Source organism: Phodopus roborovskii, unplaced genomic scaffold (assembly GCF_943737965.1).
Source record: "Phodopus roborovskii unplaced genomic scaffold, PHOROB, whole genome shotgun sequence".
In the NCBI taxonomy this organism is placed as follows: domain Eukaryota; kingdom Metazoa; phylum Chordata; class Mammalia; order Rodentia; family Cricetidae; genus Phodopus; species Phodopus roborovskii.
In genome coordinates, this window is record NW_026126645.1 from 7,783,040 (window position 1) to 7,803,450 (window position 20,411).

At 50.5% G+C, this 20,411-nt stretch overlaps 1 protein-coding gene across 1 annotated transcript in view; it reads right to left on the reverse strand.

The window, feature by feature from the left end:
• The window catches only part of Fhad1 (forkhead associated phosphopeptide binding domain 1), a 105,396-nt gene that overhangs the window by 74,237 nt on the left and 10,748 nt on the right, over positions 1 to 20,411 (reverse strand). The window contains exons 3-6 of the mRNA XM_051173674.1: positions 17,228 to 17,434; positions 6,934 to 7,195; positions 4,048 to 4,157; positions 1,160 to 1,402 (exon numbers count right to left, since the gene is read on the reverse strand). Of these exons, the coding sequence (XP_051029631.1) occupies positions 1,160 to 1,402; positions 4,048 to 4,157; positions 6,934 to 7,195; positions 17,228 to 17,434 (822 nt within the window). The remainder of the gene's footprint in view (positions 1 to 1,159; positions 1,403 to 4,047; positions 4,158 to 6,933; positions 7,196 to 17,227; positions 17,435 to 20,411) is intronic.

Sequence of the window (20,411 nt, forward strand, 5' to 3'; positions counted from 1 at the left end):
AATTTTGATTTTGTTTTTCAAGACAGGGTTTCTCTGTGTAGCCTTGGCTGTACTAGAACTCTCTCTGTAGACCAGGCTGGACTTGAACTCATAGAAATCCTTCTGCCTCTGTCTCCTGAGTGATGGGATTAAAGGCATGTGCCACCACCACCACCCTGCTCATCTTTAATTATTATTGTTACATCTATACATATATATTATATGTACTATGAACTATTATTTAGATATAAAAAGCAGATATATAACACAGATACATACGTGTATATACACATTTAGGATATATATGTATACACATACATACATATATATATATATCACAGACATGTATATGCATATGTGTAAATATCTCCAAGTCCACTTAGAGTTGCTCATAGGCACATATGTTTATGGCTGACCACTCCATAGACTGCCTGTAGCTCTTCATCTAGGGGTGGGGCCTTGTAAGAATTTCTCACCCATGCTGCATGCCTTGCTCTTTTACAGGGGCCTGGGGATCAAACTCAGGTCCTCATGCTTGCACAGCAAGCACTTTTAACAGTTGAGCCATCTCCTCAGCCCAATTGCTGTTGTTATAAAACAAGAACTTGGATCTGGTTTCCAGAGAATGGAAGCTGCTTGGTTAATGGAGATGTCTAAGTTGGGAGTGTTCATTATTTGATGACAGTGACCATCATGGAACCAGCGGCCACTCTCGGGGCTTGAGGAGGTGTTGGAGTCGGATGAGCGGTGATCCTCACTCCTGGGCTAACTGCACATAGCTCTTTCAGAGTGGGGCAGGATGGGTGTGATGGGCAGTCATTAAAGCCAGAAAACGTGCTTGGGGTATAAATGAGAAGCTGGCATGGGGGTATGGGGTAAACTCGGCAGATCAGATCCGAGTCTGAGGTGTTCTGTACCTCCTGTGAGCTGTGAGAGCTCCAGGCAGATCCTGGGCATCTCTGGGATTACCATGGTCTTTTTGTGGGATGTGTCAGAGGATCGTGACAGATCTAGAGAACGTTCTCCAGGGCCCAACACATGCTGTACTGGGAAGCTGGGCTCTGGTGGCCTCCTGCCTCTTACCCTTCATGGTGCCCTTCAGATGCCCCCGTTCCAGCTTCTCCCATCTACTTTGATGGTGGGGACTCTAGGCTCTGATAGATTTGTCCCCAAGTCCTACCTGGCTTTTCATGCTCTCAATCTCCTTCTGCCTGAGATCATCGCCTTCATCCAGGTCCTGGACCTTCAGGACACACCTGTCGCTCTGCCTGGCTGTGGCGGCTGCGGCTGTCTCTGATAGCCTTTGACTCAGGTGGGCCAACTCACTCTGCAGGTTCATTATCACGGCGTCTTTGTATTTGGACTCGATTTCAAATTCAGAGAGCCGATTGATCTCTCTCCCCAGTAGCAGAATGATCTCATCCTGTGTATGGACAAGAGGGAGGCTTAGCAGGGGAGGGTGCGGGTGGTGAGCTGAACCTGCTTCTACAATATGGAGGAGACGGGGCATCACTCTGAGAAATGAGGAAGGGAAGGGTAGGCAGAAGGGCAAGGAGGCATTTGCAGACTGTGTCTCTTGGAAGGTCCCAGAGAGACTAGAGAACCACATACTTATACCTAGGTGCCTATTATGGAGCTTTTGGGACACAGACACTTCCTTACTCAAAAAAAAGAAAAAAAAATACTTTCACATGGTAAACCACACCGCCCCCCACCCCCCGGAATGTCAGTGAGCAGGAAGATTTTTATTTCATTCTGTGTATTCCCTTATGAGGCCTGCATCCAGGATGTCGGAGACCCAGAATAGGTCATTAGAATGACATTCAATCCCAACGCACTCTGACTATAATAAGAGTATTCATTTAATACTTTTTATGTTTTCTGGATGGGTCACTTTTTCCTTCCCTCTCTCTGGAATTCTCTCCTTCCTCTGGAAGCCCCCATGAAAGAGTATTCAGGGAACTGAGTCTGAATGTTAAACCGGCGCCTGGTGGCTTGGGAAAACTCTGGGACATGGGGACTGCTAACAGTTTCCCACAGGCGGAGCCAATGTGTCATCTCCCTAGGAAAACACAGTGACCAAGGAATTTCCTCTGTTTTCCCAAAGCAGGAGCAGGTACCCTGAACCCCTCAGAATGTCAGAGATACTGGACAAACAATCCTAGCTGCATGCCTAGGGGACGGATGGTGTCAGGGGTATGAAGGATCCTGCTGGTATCTCCAGCTGCTTCCGCGCATCTTTCTCTGGGCTCTTGTTGCAGCTTCTAACATCCTCTGTGATCCTGGGGGAACCCCTGTCTCATCCAGAATGAGCCACCCAGGGCCTACACTCAGCATAGAATATACTTGGTCATTCTTCATGCCGCAGACATTGATTGGGCGCCTACCGTGAGCCTGGTTCTGCACTGGACCCTGGATATAAGCAAACCTTTGAGTGCGATGTTCAGCAAAGGCTCTGCCTCTCTGGTGAGGCCCCTGTGCCCTCCTTCGCGAGTGTCACCCAGTCCTTCCATGTGGTCTTGGTAGTGTTGAATATCAATCAAGTACGTCACTTGCTGCCCCTCCTCTTCATGTCCCTGTGACCCAGGCTGGTCAACCAAAGTTTCTCAGAGCTCTTGTGTATGGATTTTAAGGTGGTGGCAGGGGGTTCTGCTTCCTTTTGTATCATGGACTTTAGGTATAGAGGCTTGAGCTTGACCATAATTGTCCTGTCCAGGACAGAAAGCCAGCCTGCTGGACAAGGTCAAACTGCAGAAAGGTCAAAGAGTAGAACAGGCAATAGCCAGGATTTCAGTGACGTCACTGAAGATCCAAGACTCAGCCATGCCTGAAACTTGTTAGCCTTTCACCTGTCTGATAGGATTGGCTAATGACCATCTTCCTCCTGTTTGTAGATCCTTACTTGCCCTTGAAAGTGCCTTGGGAAGTTAGGGCATAAATGGCTTCAAAAGAGAAAAAAATTGTTCTGTTTTCATTTTATTCCCAGCTTAACAAATGTGGTGGATTAAACATGGTGACAAATCCTTTGTGGCTTTTGTCATTGAGTGGCATTTCTTCTGTCTGCTGTCCGGCTTGTGACCCCAGTGGACAGATGGCAAGTAGTGGAAGTAATACAGGGCCGGGAGGGGGGCTCTGTCAAGGTACCGCAGACTGCGGTGTCAGCCTCTGCACCCTGGGGCCCCGGGGGCTGCTGTGCTGGGGACGGACTGTATGCAGAGACATTCTGGGTTGATTGCAGTTATGTGTGAGCTGCAAGACACTGGCAGAGGAACATCGTGCAAGTCAAGTCATGGGAGACGGGGATGGTGTGTGGCTGCTTTTAGCCGCTAGATTTTGGGATGGCTTGCTGTGGCATGACAGACTAATGGCAGTGTCTGCAAGGTGACTTCTTGTCTTACCACAGCCCCTCACAGTCTGGGCTCAGGACACCAGCCTCAGACCTTCCCTAGCTACAACACGGTCAGGCAGGCAGCGATTCTGAGGGTTAAAGGGACCCCTGTGTTCCTGTCTCCCACATGCAAGGACCCCATGGGCTCAGACCCTGGTCTGGAAGGAAAGCGAGGCATCGTTGGGCTGTGTTTTGTTGCTGCTGCTTTGTTTGGAGGCAGGGCCTCATGTAGCCCGGGCTGGCCTTGAGCTTATCATATAGCCCAGGATAACCTCAAGCCTCTCATCTTGAGCAGGGGTATGTTCTCCCCACCCATGTGCAATAATCACTTGGGGCTGACTGGGTGTGTGAGGGAGGTGCCAGACCTGGATGCGAATTCAGTGTCGTTTCTTGAGCTGTGCAAACTTGGGCATGCTACCGGACCTCTCTGACCTGAAGTTTCCCCGGCAATAAAGAGGAGGCGACAGAATTGTTCTGAGGCTTAGGAAGATGAGAGGAGCTCATCATGTCCTTAGGGGCTCAACACGGCTCACAGTAGATGCTCAATAAACTGTGGGTACAACTGTCTATTAAATAAGACATGGTTCCTTGGAGAAGGACACAGAGAAGAAGAGGTGACAAGTCACCTGTGGCCTCTGGCTGCTAAAGCACTGTGTCCCCCTCCCCCAAAACCTCCTCACCTTGTCTTGCTGGCCTAAGTCCTGGTCCATGAAGATCTCAGGGGGAGGTATCGTCCCGGAGAGTCCCTCCATCATGCATTGTTCTGACAGTTCCACGGCACTGGCCCACACTGTGACATCCACAGAGAACAAGTCACAGTGTGTCCCCAAGCTTGGAGGGGCCCCAAACCCTGCACTGTTGTTATGGTTTCCCCTCGAGGGTCACATGTGTTTTGCTCTTTGAGAAGGGGGTCTTGTTTATATAGCCCAAGCTGCCCCAGACTCACCATGTAATACATGGTGGCTCCAAAATCTCTGCAGTCTTCCAGCCTTAGCCTTCTGAATGCTGGGATTGCATGCAGAAGCCGTACATTGGGCTCTGTGGTTTACATTTTCCCTGGCTTTGTTGTTGTTGTTGTTATCATTATTCAAACAGTGTCTCACGATGTAACCCTGGCTGTCCTAGAACTCACTCTGTAGATCAGGTTGGCCTCAAACTCACAGAGAGCCACCTGCCTTTGCTTCCGGGGTGCTGGAATTAAAGGTGTGTGCCACCATGCCCAGCCTTTATTATTATTATTATTTTAATTTGTGTTTGTGTGTATGCCTGTGTGTTCCTGTGTACATGCCTGTGGGAGGGTGTGTATGCACATGTGTACAGGTGTGTGTGGAGGCCAAAGGTCGACACTGGGTGAGTTCTCTACCATTCTCCATCTTATTTTTTGAGACAGGGTCTCGCTGAACATGGAGCTCACTGTTTGGGTATTCTGTCTTCCAGTGAGTTCCAGCAGTCTCCTGTCTCTGCCTCCCCATTCCTTCAGTTATAAGAGCTAGTGGTACAAGCCTAAGCTATAGGCTAAGGTTTCATAATTAATAACAAGTCTCCATGTTGTTTTTTGTGAGCTGATGGCCCAAAGGAAAGTCTGTCTACAGCTAAGTTACCCAAGGACACCCAAAGTGTCCTTGAACCCACACTGTAGCTAAAGCTGACATTGAACCTGTGGTCATCCTGCCTATGCCTTCCAAGCAGGACCCACTCCACATGTTTGAAAATGTTTGAGTTCAATTGTTGGGGGATGATAGGCTGCTTCCAGAACCTGGGTGGCTCATTTGATGATGGTGACGATGAGGGTGACGTCAGCCTTAGAGGTCCCAACATTTCACAGTGGTAATTATAACTTTAGTGGCAGAGGAGGGTGACTAGGTGATAGGTCATGATCAAGGCCAGGGGCGGAAGTGGAGAGCTCCAAGAAAATGGGAGAAGCAGAGAAGAGGAAAACCTTGATCACGTAAGTCACCATGGAGGAAGCCTGGGGACCGTGCCCAAGGCCTGAATAGACATCTACTCTAGGCTAGGGCTACTGTGGTCAAGAGGACAGGAATGGACAGAATGTCCTATCCCCAAATACCCGGAGACTTTTGAGGAGGGCTTGGGATAAGAGTGGGACCCTACCCCGAAGGCTGTGTGTTTCCAGGCTACAAAGCTGTGAGAGGACAGTGGTGGAGATGACATACATCGGTAGACTAGAGTGGCCGCGCCTGTCCTCCGGGGAAAGCACTTTTCCTGGTCAGCTTCACTCTCGTCTCACCTGAGCTATAGTAACGGATCATTTTACAGCTTCCCAGAGCAAATGGGTTTCTGTTTCCAACACCCCTGCTCATCTTCAACAAAGGGAATCACAGATCATCTGTGAACACTCATGCACAAATGCACACAACCTTCACAGGGGGCTGCAGCATGGACTCAGGCTCTGGGGATGTCTGGGAGACACAGGGACTTGAAGGAGGATCCAGGTGTTACAAGTGCACAGCTGGTTTCCAGCTGATCCCTTATGTTCTATTTATTTTTAATTATTTTTCCCTCCCTCCCTCCCTTTTATATAGCCCCGGCTGTCCTGGAACCCACTGTGTAGACCAGGCTGGCCTCAGACTCACAGAGATCTGCCTGTTTCTGCATCCTGAGTGCTGGGATTAAAGGTGTCCATCACCATGCTCAGCTTTATTTCTTAAGAAGGTTCTCATATAGCCCAGGCTAGCCTTGATGCACCATGTACCCTAGAATGGCTTTGATCTTCTGGCCCTCCTATGACACTATGTCTGGTTTTGTGCAATGCAAGTCTTCAAGGCCTTCTTACATACTAGGCAAACACTCTGTGACTACATCCCCAGCCTTCCTTCTTTGTTTACGTAATCATGTTTTTTACATTTTAATTATTTTAAGGATTCGTTTGTCTATTATGTATACAGTGTTCTGCCTGCATGTATGCCTGTATGCCAGAAGACGGCACCAGATCTCATTATAGATGGTTGTGAGCCCAACTCTCCAGGGTAGCCTTGAACTCACAAAGTTCTGCCTGCTTCTGGGATTAAAGGTGTGTGTTACCACTGCCCCACTCAAAACGTTTTACAGACTTATTAATTTGATGTGATGTGTTTTGCCTGTGTGTATGCCCAGGCCGTGTATGAGTACTGTGCCTAAGAAGGCCAGAAGAAGGTTAGGGTGTGTCAGATGCCCTGGAACTTGAGTTAGAAATGGTTGTGAGCTGCTATGTGTGTGCTGGGAATTGAACTCAGGACCTCTGAAAGAGCAGCCAGTGCTCTTAACCTCTGAGCCATCTCTCCAGCACCGCCCCCATTTCGTTTAAACTCTGTGTACACGCCCCCTAGCATGTGTGAGGAGGTCAGAGGACAGCTTGCAGGAGTTAGTTCCCTCCTTCCACCTTGTGGGCTCTGGGAATCAAATTCAGGTTGTCAGACTTGGTGGCAGGCCCCTTTACCTACTCAGCCCTCTTGCCTGCCCACCATTATGCATTTTATAATCACAGTCCATTTGTAGAGTCAGAGTGCAGAACAAGACCCACCTATCTTCTCAGTGTTAAATCCTTTCCAGGATTTCCTGGTACATACCTTGCTTGATGACGGGGGACTTGGGGTCCATCACAAAGGAAAACATCTTCCCGTTGGCACTCATGGGCCGCTGGTGAGGGGCAGGCGGGACCATGGTGGGCCTGGGGCAACCCTGTGACCAACTTCTCTGCACTGATGGTGGCTGGATGCCCTGGTGGAAGGGCATGTGGGGTGGCGAGGGTGACTGGTGTGGCTGCTGTGAGGCCCTAGGTGGCTGCGGCATTGGCCAGGGTGCTGAGCCCCTCACCCATGGGCAGGAGACCTGCAGGAAACACAATAGGCTCAGAGGAGGTGGCGTTCAGGCACAGCGTGGCTTGCCCCATGACCCAGCTTGTGAGCCATTCCCTCCAGGAAACCTTTTTGTATGCTCCTCAAGTTTGGGGCAGAGTCATAGCCCTGGGACCCTAGGTCACCATCCTACTCTGCCGAGAGACCCCCCCCCCCCACGTATTTGCTCATTTAATGCACCGATGCCGATGATGCTGAGGCCGGGCAAGATCACGCTGTAAACACTTGCGAGAATCAAGCTGCTGTTCAGGCCTCAACACTTGCAGGCCTCCTCCCCCTCACAGACACTGACAGACACCAGGGACCAAGGTCTCTCACCTTGAAGGCACTTTACATCAAAGGCGGTACTGGCAGCATCCATCCCGTTCCCCACCCCTTTCCTGCCTCCTGCCTGGGAACCTGAGAGCCTGGCTGCAGGTGTGAGCCGTGAAACCTTCCCATCCTTGGGAATGTGTAAAAGGAGGCTTCGCTTTTGCCCTGTGGGCCTTGATTCCTCTCTTCAGAGACCCCACCCTGCTGTCAATCTCTGGTTCCAGGGCCTGAACTCTCCTCAGAGCCCATACCATCCTGCTGTCTGTCTCTCTGTCTGTCCATGGTGTCAGTAAACTATTCTAACCCATCCACACCCACCACGATCCATCCCAGCGCCCGACCCTGGGACCCTCATCCAAGACTTTCACACGTGACTTCTCCCAAGCCTTGACACGCGCTGAGCAGCTGAACTGGTATGATGCCACCCTGCAGGAAATTGGACCTCTCCCCTTCTCACTCACCCCTGTATCTGTTGCCTGACACTAGGCATGTTGGGACCAGTGCAAACAGGGGCATGGAGGGAAGGGTGAGCTGGTCACTGAGAGTCAGGCCTGCTCCAGGGACTCTCCCTGTCCAAGTTCTCCCATCCACATTGTGGTCCCTCTGTGGGTCAGTGTGGGATGCTGCCTCATCCACCTTCATCCTCCTGAATGCCCAGTTCCAGCGGGTGCTTCGTAGACACCTGGATTCTGGAACCTGATGAAGGTACCTGTGGCTGCTTCAGTGGAGCCTTCCCCCAGGGGAGACGTCAGAGTCTGTCCCTCTGGGGGCACACAGTGTGGAGCTGACGCAGAACTTGTAATGAGCTTCCCCCCCCCCCATGCCTTGTCATTCAGTGATGACGGCAACAGGGCTGCGGTCTGCTGCACCGGGCTCACCTATTCCCACGGCAGCCCTTGGATGAGTCACCCAGGCTCAGGGACCGCTGGAGAGGGCCAGGGCTCTAGATGGCACAGCTCCTCCCTCTCTCTGTCTCTCTCTCTCTCTCTCCCTCCCCACTTCCCTCTCTGTCCTCTGTGTCTATCCCCCCTTCCTCCCTTTCCCCCTTACCTCTGTGTGTGCGTGAATGTGTGTCCCCATGCCCTACCCCTGGCTCTCTCCTCCCTCTGGGCAAACCCATCCCACTTCCCAAGCGCCAAGCTCTGCTGAGAGCTTTGTGGCCCCTGTATTTCCAAGGCTGTCACCTCTCTTTAAACACTAGACCCACGAGGTGCACTTCTAAACTGGAGCTTACTGAGATCTCATCTGCCATGTCCCCATCAAAGGAAGGCTGTCCCCTGCTCAGGGCCTGACCTGGTGTGAGGCAGGATCCTGGGCATCCTAGGATACTTAGAGCCAGAGAGGAGAAAGGGTCCAGGGAAACTGAGTCACCTAGGAACACTAGCCCACTGACCCACTTTGAGTCTGTTTCCAGGAAGGGGATATGGCTGAGTTCTGTTCCTGGCTGGGCCCTCTAGCCTCAGGTTTTTGTGTGTGTGTGTGGGGGTTTTTTTTTTTTCTTCTTCTCCTAGACTGTTCTGACTGGATTACTGAACATTCAGGCTGAATGCATCTCGGGTGAACTAACTTAACGGCAAGGGTACTGAGGGACAATGTCACCTCCCAGACCACAGGCAGGACTCACTCCCCATCTCTGGATCTGGGGGGTTCTGGGCACCCCCCCCCCGCCCATGCTACATAGTGGGAGGGACTAGGTATCCAGCAGTCGCATCTCGTGGCGTGACTGAGGATTGGTTCAAGGAGCATGTGCTCCAAAAGCAGGGCAGAGTAGACCAGGCTGGACCCTAGGGTCTTCTGTGCCCAAACACCACAGAGCTCAAAGATGTAGGATGTAGCTTGCACTAGACCCTGACAACACTTTGGGATGGATGACAGCCTTTGTGCGTGTGTGTGTGTGTGTGTGTGTGTGTGTGTGTGAGAGAGAGAGAGAGAGAGAGAGAGAGAGAGAGAGAGAGAGAATTTGCCTGTGTGAATGTGCATGCATGGAGTTCAGAGGTTGGTCTTCCTCAATTGCTTTTTTTTTTGAGACAGGGTTTCAGCAATACAGATCCCCACAGCTCACTGGGCAGTCGGTCTGGTTGAAACAGTGAGGTCCAGGTCCAGGGAATGACCTTGTCCAAGGTTCAGAGTGATGGAGGAAGAGACCCAATGTCAACCTCTGGCTCCCACACGCATGAGTGAGCGTACCTGCACACATGTGTATACCACACCCACTCACACTCTGCCCCCCCAAGACAATACTGGACACCACATTAACAATACACATAAGTGTCATATCTGCAGCCACTACATTTTGAACAGCAGACACAGTCTTCCAGTATGTGGGAGCCAGCATCCGAGCCAGCAGCAGAGAGGTCTATTAGGAGTTGATGGACACGTGAGGTCCCCTCCGCTGTCACACATCTTATTTCACTCTTGTCTTACCTATAAACATAAGCATGGATCCCACCAAGATTTGGGTTACAAACTCACTCACCATGAGCTGGGGTAGGGATGGCAACATTTGCTGAGACTCTTTGTGTCCAGGAGTCACAGTAGCAAGCACCTATGTAACTATGTTTGTAAGGGATGTGCTGTACAGTGTATCAGTAACATCCATGCTATTCACACAGGCTTCCCTTTTCCCCAGAGCTACTCATTAGACAATGACTGACCGAGCGCTGAGCGCTGGCTGAGCCCAGCACCTGGCATAGTGCCTGGCACTTACTGATGGTGTCTGTTGACCCATCTGGACTCACACTTGGCCAAGCAGAGTGGTGCAAGCAAAGGTGGTTTGGCTGATTCCGGGGCCGGGGCAGGAAGAAGATACACTTCTGCATCTTTCAATAGCAGAAAACAGGGACACACTGAAGAACAAAACAAAAACACTAGGCGTGTTGCAGAGACAAACATCCTGCCTGAGAAAAGCACCCAGTGGCCAAGGCTAGACCGGTTTGAGTGCCAGAAAGACAAGACAGTCTGGGGAGATGGCTCAGCTGGGAAAGGACTTGCTGTGTGTAAACCCAAGGGTTTGAGGTGAACCCTAACATCCACATACAAAAGGCAGACGTGCTGGTTCACGCCTGTAATCTAATCCTAGCACCGGGAATGTGGAGACAGAACGATCCCTAGGACTCACTGCCCAGCCAGTCTAGCCCGCCCAGTGAGCTCCAGATTAATGAGAGAGAGAGAGAGAGAGAGAGAGAGAGAGAGAGAGAGAGAGAGAGAGAGAGAGAGAGAGAGAGAGAGAGAGGGACCCTGCTTCAAAACAAGGGAGATAGCATTCTGAGGATTAACACCAGGGGTTGTCCTCTGGCTTCCATCCGCCCCACACATGTTCTGAAGCCATCAAAATAAGTGACAGCCAGTTATAAATCAAAGTATAAAATAAGTAGACAGAAGCCTGTCCTCCTATATACTGATTAAAATAAACTGATTAAAATAAACAGCTGTGGGGGAGTTCCCTGTGGGATATGCTTGCCCAGAGGTGGCACAGGTCTCCCGTGGAGGCTGAATTAAAACTAATGACTTGCTAGTTGTTTCTCTGGAGTGGAAACTGACTCTACCACAGAGAAACCTGCTAGGCAATGCCCTCATCCAGTGAGAAGGAGACAACTATGGGTGTCGTCGGCAGACAACGGGAGCCTCTGAGAGAATGGAGCAAGGAGGACATTTTACCTTGGTCTGTCAGGGCCTTCTGACAGCTCTGACCCTGGTGCATTCAGACTAGGGGACAGTCTCCAGGATGCCTGGCTGGGACCCCTCGGGGCCACCAAGTCCTCAGAGCAAGGGGGTTTGGTAGCTGCATGCAAATATACCTATAAGGTTGACATCACCCTCTACTCTCTATACAGTGACACACGCATGAACACATACACACGAACACACACATATGCACACCAGCCTTTTTTTTTTTTTTTTTTTTTTTTTTTTTTGACATACGTTTGGATTTACAGAGAGGTTGTCATGGTAACAGAGTTCTAATGACACTTCTTCCAGTTGTCCCATTGCCAGTGGCTGTCATGGACAGAGAGAGGACTGACCTGTGTCACTACTCTAATGGCACCTCAGGGCCTCCATCACCACCTCCTCAGGGCACTTGCCATCCTGAGGATTCTGCGGATCAAACCCACATCTTCAGGGCTGGGGAGACAGCTCAGGAGTTAAAGCTCCTGCCTCACAAATGTGAGGATTGGACTTTGAATTCCCAGAACCCATGGAAATGCTGGGTGGGCCAAGGCCTTCCAAGGCAGAGCAGCTGGCTACTGAGAGGTGCCATGTCGGTGAGCTCTGGGTTTGATTGAGAGACCCTGCCTCAGTGAATAAGGTGAAAGTGCCATTGAGGGTGAGTTCTGACATCAACCGGGGGCTTCCACATGCATGCACACCAGTGCACATGCACCCCCACATGTGTGCAAACACGCTGCATGCCTGGGTAAACACGTATGCCCACATGAAAAATGTAGAGAAGTCAAAGACCAAACTCATGCTTGCCAGCCAGCACTTTGCCCACTGACTGTCTTCCCTCTCAGTTCTGAGTCCGTGTAACCCCAACAGAGCTCATCCCCTCCATGCCAAGAAAACGCTTGGCCAATCAGAGCACCCATGCCTCTGGCATCAGTGAGAAGTTGCAGACGGGCACACAACCCAAGACAAATCAATGAAAACAACCCTGGCACTGGGGCTGCTGGCAGAGACCTTGCTGCAAGAGAGCCCAGTGCAGAATCTGCCTGAGGCGGTGAGGCCACTGAAGCCAGAGATTCCTGAGCTCGTCAGAGGACCTGGATCCAGCTAGGCCCAAAGCAGGCGCTTTCCAGTTACATGGCTTTGTTTGTTTGTTGCTCAGTTTGATCTGGGTTTCTGACTCCTGATAACAATAGAATTTCCTGGACAATAAGCTCACTGACATGGGATACAAGTGCCGCTATGTGTCCGCAATTAAAGGCTCTCCGCAGGGTCTGACAGGCTCAGATAGAAGCATGAAACTTAAACAGTGGCCCAGAGGAGATTTAGACTAAGACAGATTGTGGAACTTTAGAGAAACAGGAAATAAAAGGCCATTCAGCTACAGCCGTGAACCCCACTTTTAGCTACAGCCGCAAACCCCGCTACAGCTACAGCCATGAACCCCACTACAGCTGCAAAACCCCACTCCAGCTACAGCAGTGGCTCCCAACCCCCCTGTTGCAGTTCTTACCCTTTAACACAGTTCCTCATGCTGTGGTGACCCCCAACCATAAAATTACTTTCTCTGCTACTTCATAACTGTAAATTCGCTACTGTTATGAGTCGCAATGTAACAACATCTGTTTTCTGATGTCCTGAGGATGCGACAAAGCCATGTGCCTGACAAGCTTTAAAATCAACAGTCTGAAAAGCAAAGATAGGCACACACATACACACACTCTTTGGTTAAGAAAGAGGCTGGAGGAGGGCTCAGAGAGCGCTGCTTCTGTAGAGGGCCAGGGTTTGGTTCGCAGCACCCACAACCACCTGTAACCCCAGCTCCAGAGTATTCACCTCCTTCTGGCCTCTGCAGGCAACTGCACTTATGTGCATAAGCTTGAGTGCATGCCTGCACTTGTGTATGTGTGCACATGCGCGTGCGCGCACACACACACACACACACAGAGGCAGGCATGCACTCATGCATGCATGAGCCTGAACGCATATGCAAACAAAAATAAAATAAACAATCTTTAAAAAATTGTAATGGGGCCTGGAGAGATGGCTCAGCAGTTAAGAGCACTGGCTGCTCTTCCAGAGGTCCTGAATTCAATTCCCAGCACCCACATGGTGGCTCACGACCATCTGTAATGAGATCTGGTGCCCTCTTCTGGTGTGTGGGCATACATGCAGGCAGAGTACTGTATTCATTATACATAAATAAATCTTTTTAAAACGAGACAGGCAAATGTAAAACAGCTAAAGAAAGCCAAGGCCCAAGTGGCTGATGTGGGGGTTACACCCACCTGCTCACTCGGCCAATGAGGATCGGCCAATGAGGATCGGGAGGAGAGAGGGCTGGCAGCAGGGTTATACTAGCTATCCTCCGCACTCTCAGGTGCCAGCCATGCTGGTCTAATGTTGGGACTTGCAAAGTTGTAAAATAGATTTCCTTGCTTTTAGTAGTCTGGGTCAGTGCTCTTATTATGGAGGAGAGAGGGGTGCACATTTCTCATGCTTGGGGACTGGAGTTTGCTGATCTGTCCCCTCTGGAAAAGGGCACAGCATTTATCATTAAGCAAAACCATGTCCAGCTTCGTCCTCTGCCCCTTTCCATTTGACAAGTGATGAGTGTGTGTGTGACTCTGAGCCTCAGCTATTAATGGTGACTACTTGATTTGCAAAAATCGAATTAGAGAGTGTACACGAAGTGCCTGGTGTCCTTCCTGATGTTTAACACCTCTTAACACTGGCTACCAGTCACCACTGTCACTATCAACTAGGGAAGAGAGAGAATGACCAGGGTCGCCAGGGACTGTGGTAGTGCTCTGGACAGCAGAGAAAGCCTGTGGCTCAGTACATATTTTCCATCATGGAGGCTTCCCTTTCCACCACGTGTCAGCCCTGTCAGCACAGGCTGCTGCAGGCTCCGGGGATGTGGGGTGTGGTGTGGGGAGGGCTGTGGCTTGAGTTCTCACAAGACCAGAGTGCACTGGGTTCTGGCAAAGTCCTCTTAGATTAGAGCTCAGGAGACCTGGCCATTACTGAGAGGAAACCTGGGGGCTGAGGAGATGGCTTGGTGGGTAATGTGCATGCTGCATACAAACTTGAGGACCCACGTTCATATCCCCAGAACACATGTGAGACCTGGTGTGGTGGTAATCCCAGCACGGGGAAGGTGAGACAGACAGGGTGTGGGGATAGGCGAGTTCTTCAAAGCCCATGGGTCAGCTAGCGTGGTGTACACAGAGATGAGTAAGAGATCGTGTCTCACTCGAGTAAGTGGAAGGGGAGAAACACCACCTAAGGTTACCCTCTGATCTGTACACATGTGCCAAAGTGTGTGCACACACACACACACTCACACACTCACTCACACACACTCACACACACTCTCTCACACACTCACTCACGCACTCACACACTCACACACACTCGCACACTCGCACACTCACACACACTCACTCTCACACACACGCTCACACACTCACACACACTCACACACTCACACACTCGCACACTCGCACTCACACACACTCTCTCACACATTCACACACTCACTCACACTCACTCTCACACACACGCTCACACACTCTCTCACACACTCACTCACACACACTCACGCACTCACACACACTCACACACACTCACACACTCACACACACACTCACACACTCACACACTCACGCACTCACACTCGCTCACACACTCACACACTCACACACTCTCACACACTCACACTCACACTCACACACTCACACACTCACACACACACTCACTCACACACACACTCACTCACACACACTCACACTCACACACACTCACACACTCACACACTCACACACTCACACACTCACACACACACACTCACATACTCACTCACACACACACACTCACTCACACACTCACACACTCACACACACACACTCACACACTCGCACACTCACACACACTCACACACACTCACACACTCGCACACACACACTCACACACACTCACACTCACACACTCACACTCACACTCACACACACTCACACACACGGGGCTGGGAAGGCTGAGGTCTTATGGGCCTCATCTATACCAGCATGGGTGGGTCCTCCTGCATCCACAGAAATCCATCCAAAAGGAGAAAAAGCTCATGCATGACTCACATGGATTTGCTTGGCAGAAATTAGAAACAGAAGCCCCGAAGGTCAGGTAAGGGCTGAGGATGTGGCTCAGCTAGTGGAGTGCTCCTCTGCATGAATTAAGCCCTGGGTTCCATCCTTAGGGCCACATAAGCCACGTGTGGTGGAGCACGCCTGTCACGGAAGCACTCGAGAAATGGACGAAGGAGGATCAGAAGCTTAAAGACATCCTTGGCTACATAGTGAGTTCAAGGCCGGCCTGGGTATCACATGTGAGACAAGACAAATAAAAGGTCCCTCAAATGTGAGATGAGCCACTCTCAATATGTCCCTCTGTCCTTTTTGTTTGTTTGTTTTTGTAGGCCACAGGCCTGGGTTATCAGGCAAACAGAGAGTGAATTCACAGGAAAGCAGCTGAGCCACCCAGCCCATCATTCATCTTGTGCTGACCTAGGAGGCACACACACCCCTAGACATGTCTGTGAGGGGTTGTCAGTAGTTAAGGGAGGTGGGAAGACACACCCTGAACGTAAGCAGCGCTGTCCCCTAGAGGGCATAAAAAGGGGAGACTGAGCCGAGCACCAGCATCCGTGTCTCTCTGCTTCCTGACTGTGGGCGCCCTGTGACCGGCTGCCTATATGCCTGTCACCGTGATGGACTGTATCCCCTTGACCCATGAGCCTCTGCTGTGTCAGGCACTTTCTTACAACAAGACAAGCAACCAATAGACGCCAGGCAGTTGCTTTTACAAAGCCAGAGACATAATGATGGTTTGGGTGACCGGGGGTGCGCACGCTGAGGAGAGGGTGTTAGTGTTTGAGAGGCACCCTAAGCTGGGGCTGTGACGGGATACAAAACAGAGAGAATGGACGGAAGGCAAGCAGAGTTACCCCCGTGATTGTGGATAAATGGTAAATTCCATGTCAAAAGTATTTTTGCCACAATTTTAGAGAAAAGAAATAAAAACAGACAATCAAAGGAGTCAGGAATGTCACAGGCTTCGTATGGGAGCGTGGAAGGGAAGAGTTTTCTAAGCAGATGGTGTGAGGGCTGGCTCAGAATTTACTTGATTCCACTGAGGTGTCTACACAACAGCAGGTGGAATTCAGATTGAGTAACCCACACTTGGGTGAAGCTGCTGATGGCAGCTGTCAAGCAAATGACCGCCACATCCACGAGGAGGAAGGAGTGTCGACATTCATTGCCTGTTGTAGTTGTAGGCATATTTTTACAGGGGTAGTCACCCGTCAAAACCACCAGACCCACCCTCGTAACGCATGCATTTCATTGTGGAACAATTTCACCATGGTGAAGTGTGGTTTTTAGAAGCAATACCACACTATGTAGATGGCTCAGTAGAAAGGGCTCTTGCCACCAAGCCTGCTAACTGATAGCTTCCTTAGGATTGAGGCTGCACGAGTTCCAAGTTTTCTTTCACCTGAATCGAGGTCGTAATTTAGGGTGTGACCTCAGACCCATTTCTGATCTGGGCCAAAACAACAATTGGCATGTGTCTACCACCTATTTAGACATGGACTTTATAGATATACCCTCTCAGCGTCAGGTACAATAGAAAAGACAGCCATATGGAAGATCCGTGTGGGCCAGAGAGAAGCCCCAGCAAGAGCTGAGCAGCCGGGAAGGGAAGCACCCATCTCTGTTGTCAAAACCACCCTTCTGCTTCCAGACTCCCCTTAATATCTCATGTAATGCAAGGAAGTGCCCATCAGGGGGCGCTGACACACCCACCTCTGCAAAGCCCCCTGGGAGGCACATGGCTTGGATGGAGTCTTTGCTATTCCCTGTGTGGTCAGTGTGGGCATGCAGAATGCTCCCAGTTGCTGTATCTGAGAAGGGTACTACACGCATGCGCCAGCATAGCACCTTGCCACCACCCCCGACCACGCAGAGGCCACGCTCACCTGGGGTGGATTCTCAATGACCAGCTCGTAGGTCAGCCCAGTGGAGCCAAACCGCAAAATGTCCCCAGGGATCAGCTTCACCGCCACGTTCTGAATGTGGCACTCGTTAACAAAGGTGCCGTTGCGGGTGTTAAAGTCCTGAAGGACAAAGCTGCCCTCAGCCTCGTTGAATTCAATGAGCGCATGGTGGTTGTCAATGTCTGAGGACTGAGAAAGAGAAAGATAGTCAGGGTCCGGGAAAATGAAAATCACAACATCCTTGATGCTTGCTGCTCGTAGGCTGCCAGAAGGGAATGACACTGAGCCTCCTTGCTGAGTCCTTACCAGTGTACATCTGTGTGTGTGTGTGTGTGTCTGTGTGTCTGTCCATGTATGTGGAGGCAAGATCAACACTGGATGGTGCTGTGCTGTAGTTTTCACCAAGATAAAACTGTCCATCTTGAGTAGAGAGGTGGTGGTGCACACCTTTAATCCCAGCACTTGGGAGCTAGAGACAGGTAGATCTCTGTGAGTTCGAGGTCAGCCTGGTCTACAGAGTGAGTTCCAAAGCTACATGGAGAAACCCTATCTCAAACAAAACAAAACACCCAAAAACAAACAAAAAAGTGTCCATCTTGGAGGGAAGGTACTTAAGACACCAGATGTTAAAACAGATGAAACAACAGAATGTTCATCTCAACCTTCCTAATGCTGGGATCCTCTGATACAGTCCCTCAGGCTGTGGTGGCCCCAGCCATAAAATTATTCTTGTTGCTACCTCATAACTATAATTTCGCTACTGTTATGAATCATAATGTAAATATCTGTGTTTTCTGATAGTCTTAGGTGACCCCAGTGAAAGGGTGGGTTGACCCCCCCCTCCCAAAGGCTCTGCAGTGTGTTCCAGGTTCCCAGCTTTTGTGAGCTGTCACCTGTGCTGGGGTGGTGCTTGGTGATACAGCTGTCTTTGAGTCACTTCTGCTCCTGTACGTAGCCCCGACAAAACGCATTGGTTCACCATATTGGACTTTGGTGGTATCCGTACTTATGTCTGTTGTCAGTTCCCTGTCTCAGGTGAGTAGACATCTGCCCCAGTCTCCCCACTGAGTGCCTGTCACTTAGCAGGTATCTTTGTCACTCCTTGCCTTAACTTTTGAGACAGTGTCTCTCCATGCATCGTTACATAGGATGGATCGTCTGGCCAGCAAGCCCTGGGCTCCTCCCATCTACACATCCCGAGGCCTGGGCTTCCAGAAGACCTGGCTTTTCCTGTAGGAGCCGGGAATCTAAGCTCAGGTCCTATCCTAGTTTACTTCTCTGTTGCTGGGATACACACTGACCAAAAACGACTCGGGGGAAGGAGGTTTATTTGGTTTACAGTTACAGTTTATCCAGGGCAGAGACCTGCAGGCAGGAACGGAATCAGAAGCCATGGGGGAGTGGTGCTCACTCACTCACTGCCTTGCTCCCAGGATCATGTTCAATAGCCCTTGTTAAACCACCCAGTCCTAACCACCCAGGGATGATAGCACCCAGAGGGGGCTGAGCGCTCCCACATCAACCGGCACTCAAGAAAATGCCCCCACAGACATGCCCACAGGCCAATCTGGTGGAGGCAACTCTTCTGTGAGGGCTCCCTCTTTCCAGGTGTGTGAAGCTGACAACCCGGATTAGTCAGAACAGGGTTCCAGCTACAGTGACGTTTCAGACTAGAGGGGATTCATGGATCTGCTACTACCCTCTGCTCTGCAGCAAATGGCATCACATACATTTGATGGACTGTTAATCTGTGGGCAGGCCTGGCTCATCACAGGAGAGGGGGTGGCTTTCAAGGGCTGAGGCGATGTCTCTGTTGGTGAAGAGCTTGCTTGTCTTGTAAGCACAAGGGCCTGGGTGTCCCCGTGTAAAAAGTCACACATGGTGCTGCATGCTTGAAATCCTAGCTGTGAAGCCCTGAGGCTCACTGGCCTGCCAGCTTAGCCCACTTGGTGAGCTTTGGGCCACTGAGAGACACTGTTAAAAAAAAAAAAAAGTGTGTGTGTACCTGAAAAATAACACCTGAAGTTGTCATCTGATCTACACACATGCACGCATGCATGCACGTGTGCACAATCTCACACACTTGCACAGACACACACACACCAGACAGCTGCTGGATCTAGAGAGGGGTCTGAAGGGGAATCGCAGACAACCAGCCTCTGTTGCTGGTTTTAAAGACAAAAGGGACCAGGAGCCATGGAATGTGGGCAGCTTCCAGAACCCAACTATGTCCTCCAACCGACACCCAGCAAGGAAAAGGGGGTCTCTTTTCAGTAACTGCAAGGAACTGAATTCTTCCAAAGCCTGAATAGCATGGAAGGCACACCATCTCCAGATGGCAGGAATGACCCCAGATCCACCAACACTTTGATTTTGGCTTTGAGTGACCCCGAACAGAGACTGAATCCACCCAGACTTCTGACCCGAGAGCTGTGTGATAACAAATGTATTGTTTGAAACAGAAAGTTAACATAAGGAGGGAAATGTTCTATTCTAACTTAGCTGCCAGTGGCAGTCCCAACCACTTCCCAGCAACGTGGTCTTATGACAGTGCCACCACGAAGGTTCCCCGTTGCACATGCTCAGAAGTGGTGACTGAAGGAGGCTGCACAGCTTTCCGGCATCCTGTACTTTACTGGGGCAAAGCTGACTTCACCTACGTGGCCACCAAAAACCAACCAACCAGTTTCCCATTTACTCTGCCAGATCAAGAGTCTCTCTCAAAGAAAGAGATGGCCCCAACTGCAAAGCTTTTTGTGGGGAGGCCCCATTTTAGAGATTCACTCTGTACTGAATGCTTAGCCTTGCTTGCCCACTTCACCAAACCTCTCTGACCCTTAGCTTGCTGTGAAGAGATACCATGAACATGGCAACTCTTTTTAAAAATGGTTTTATTTTATTTGCAGTGGTGTTTTGCCATGGGTGTTGGGTCCCCTAGAACTGTAGCTATAGACAGCTGTGAGCCACCATGTGGGTGCTGAGAGTTGAACCCTGGTCCTCTGAAAGAGCAGTCAGTGCTCTTAACCACCGAGCCATCTCTCCAGCCCCGGCCATGGCAACTCTTACAAAGGAAAAACACTGAATTGGAATGGCTTACATCTTTAGATGTGTAGTCCATTATCGTCATGGTGCAACAGGGTGGTGTGCAGGCAGACATGGTGCTGGA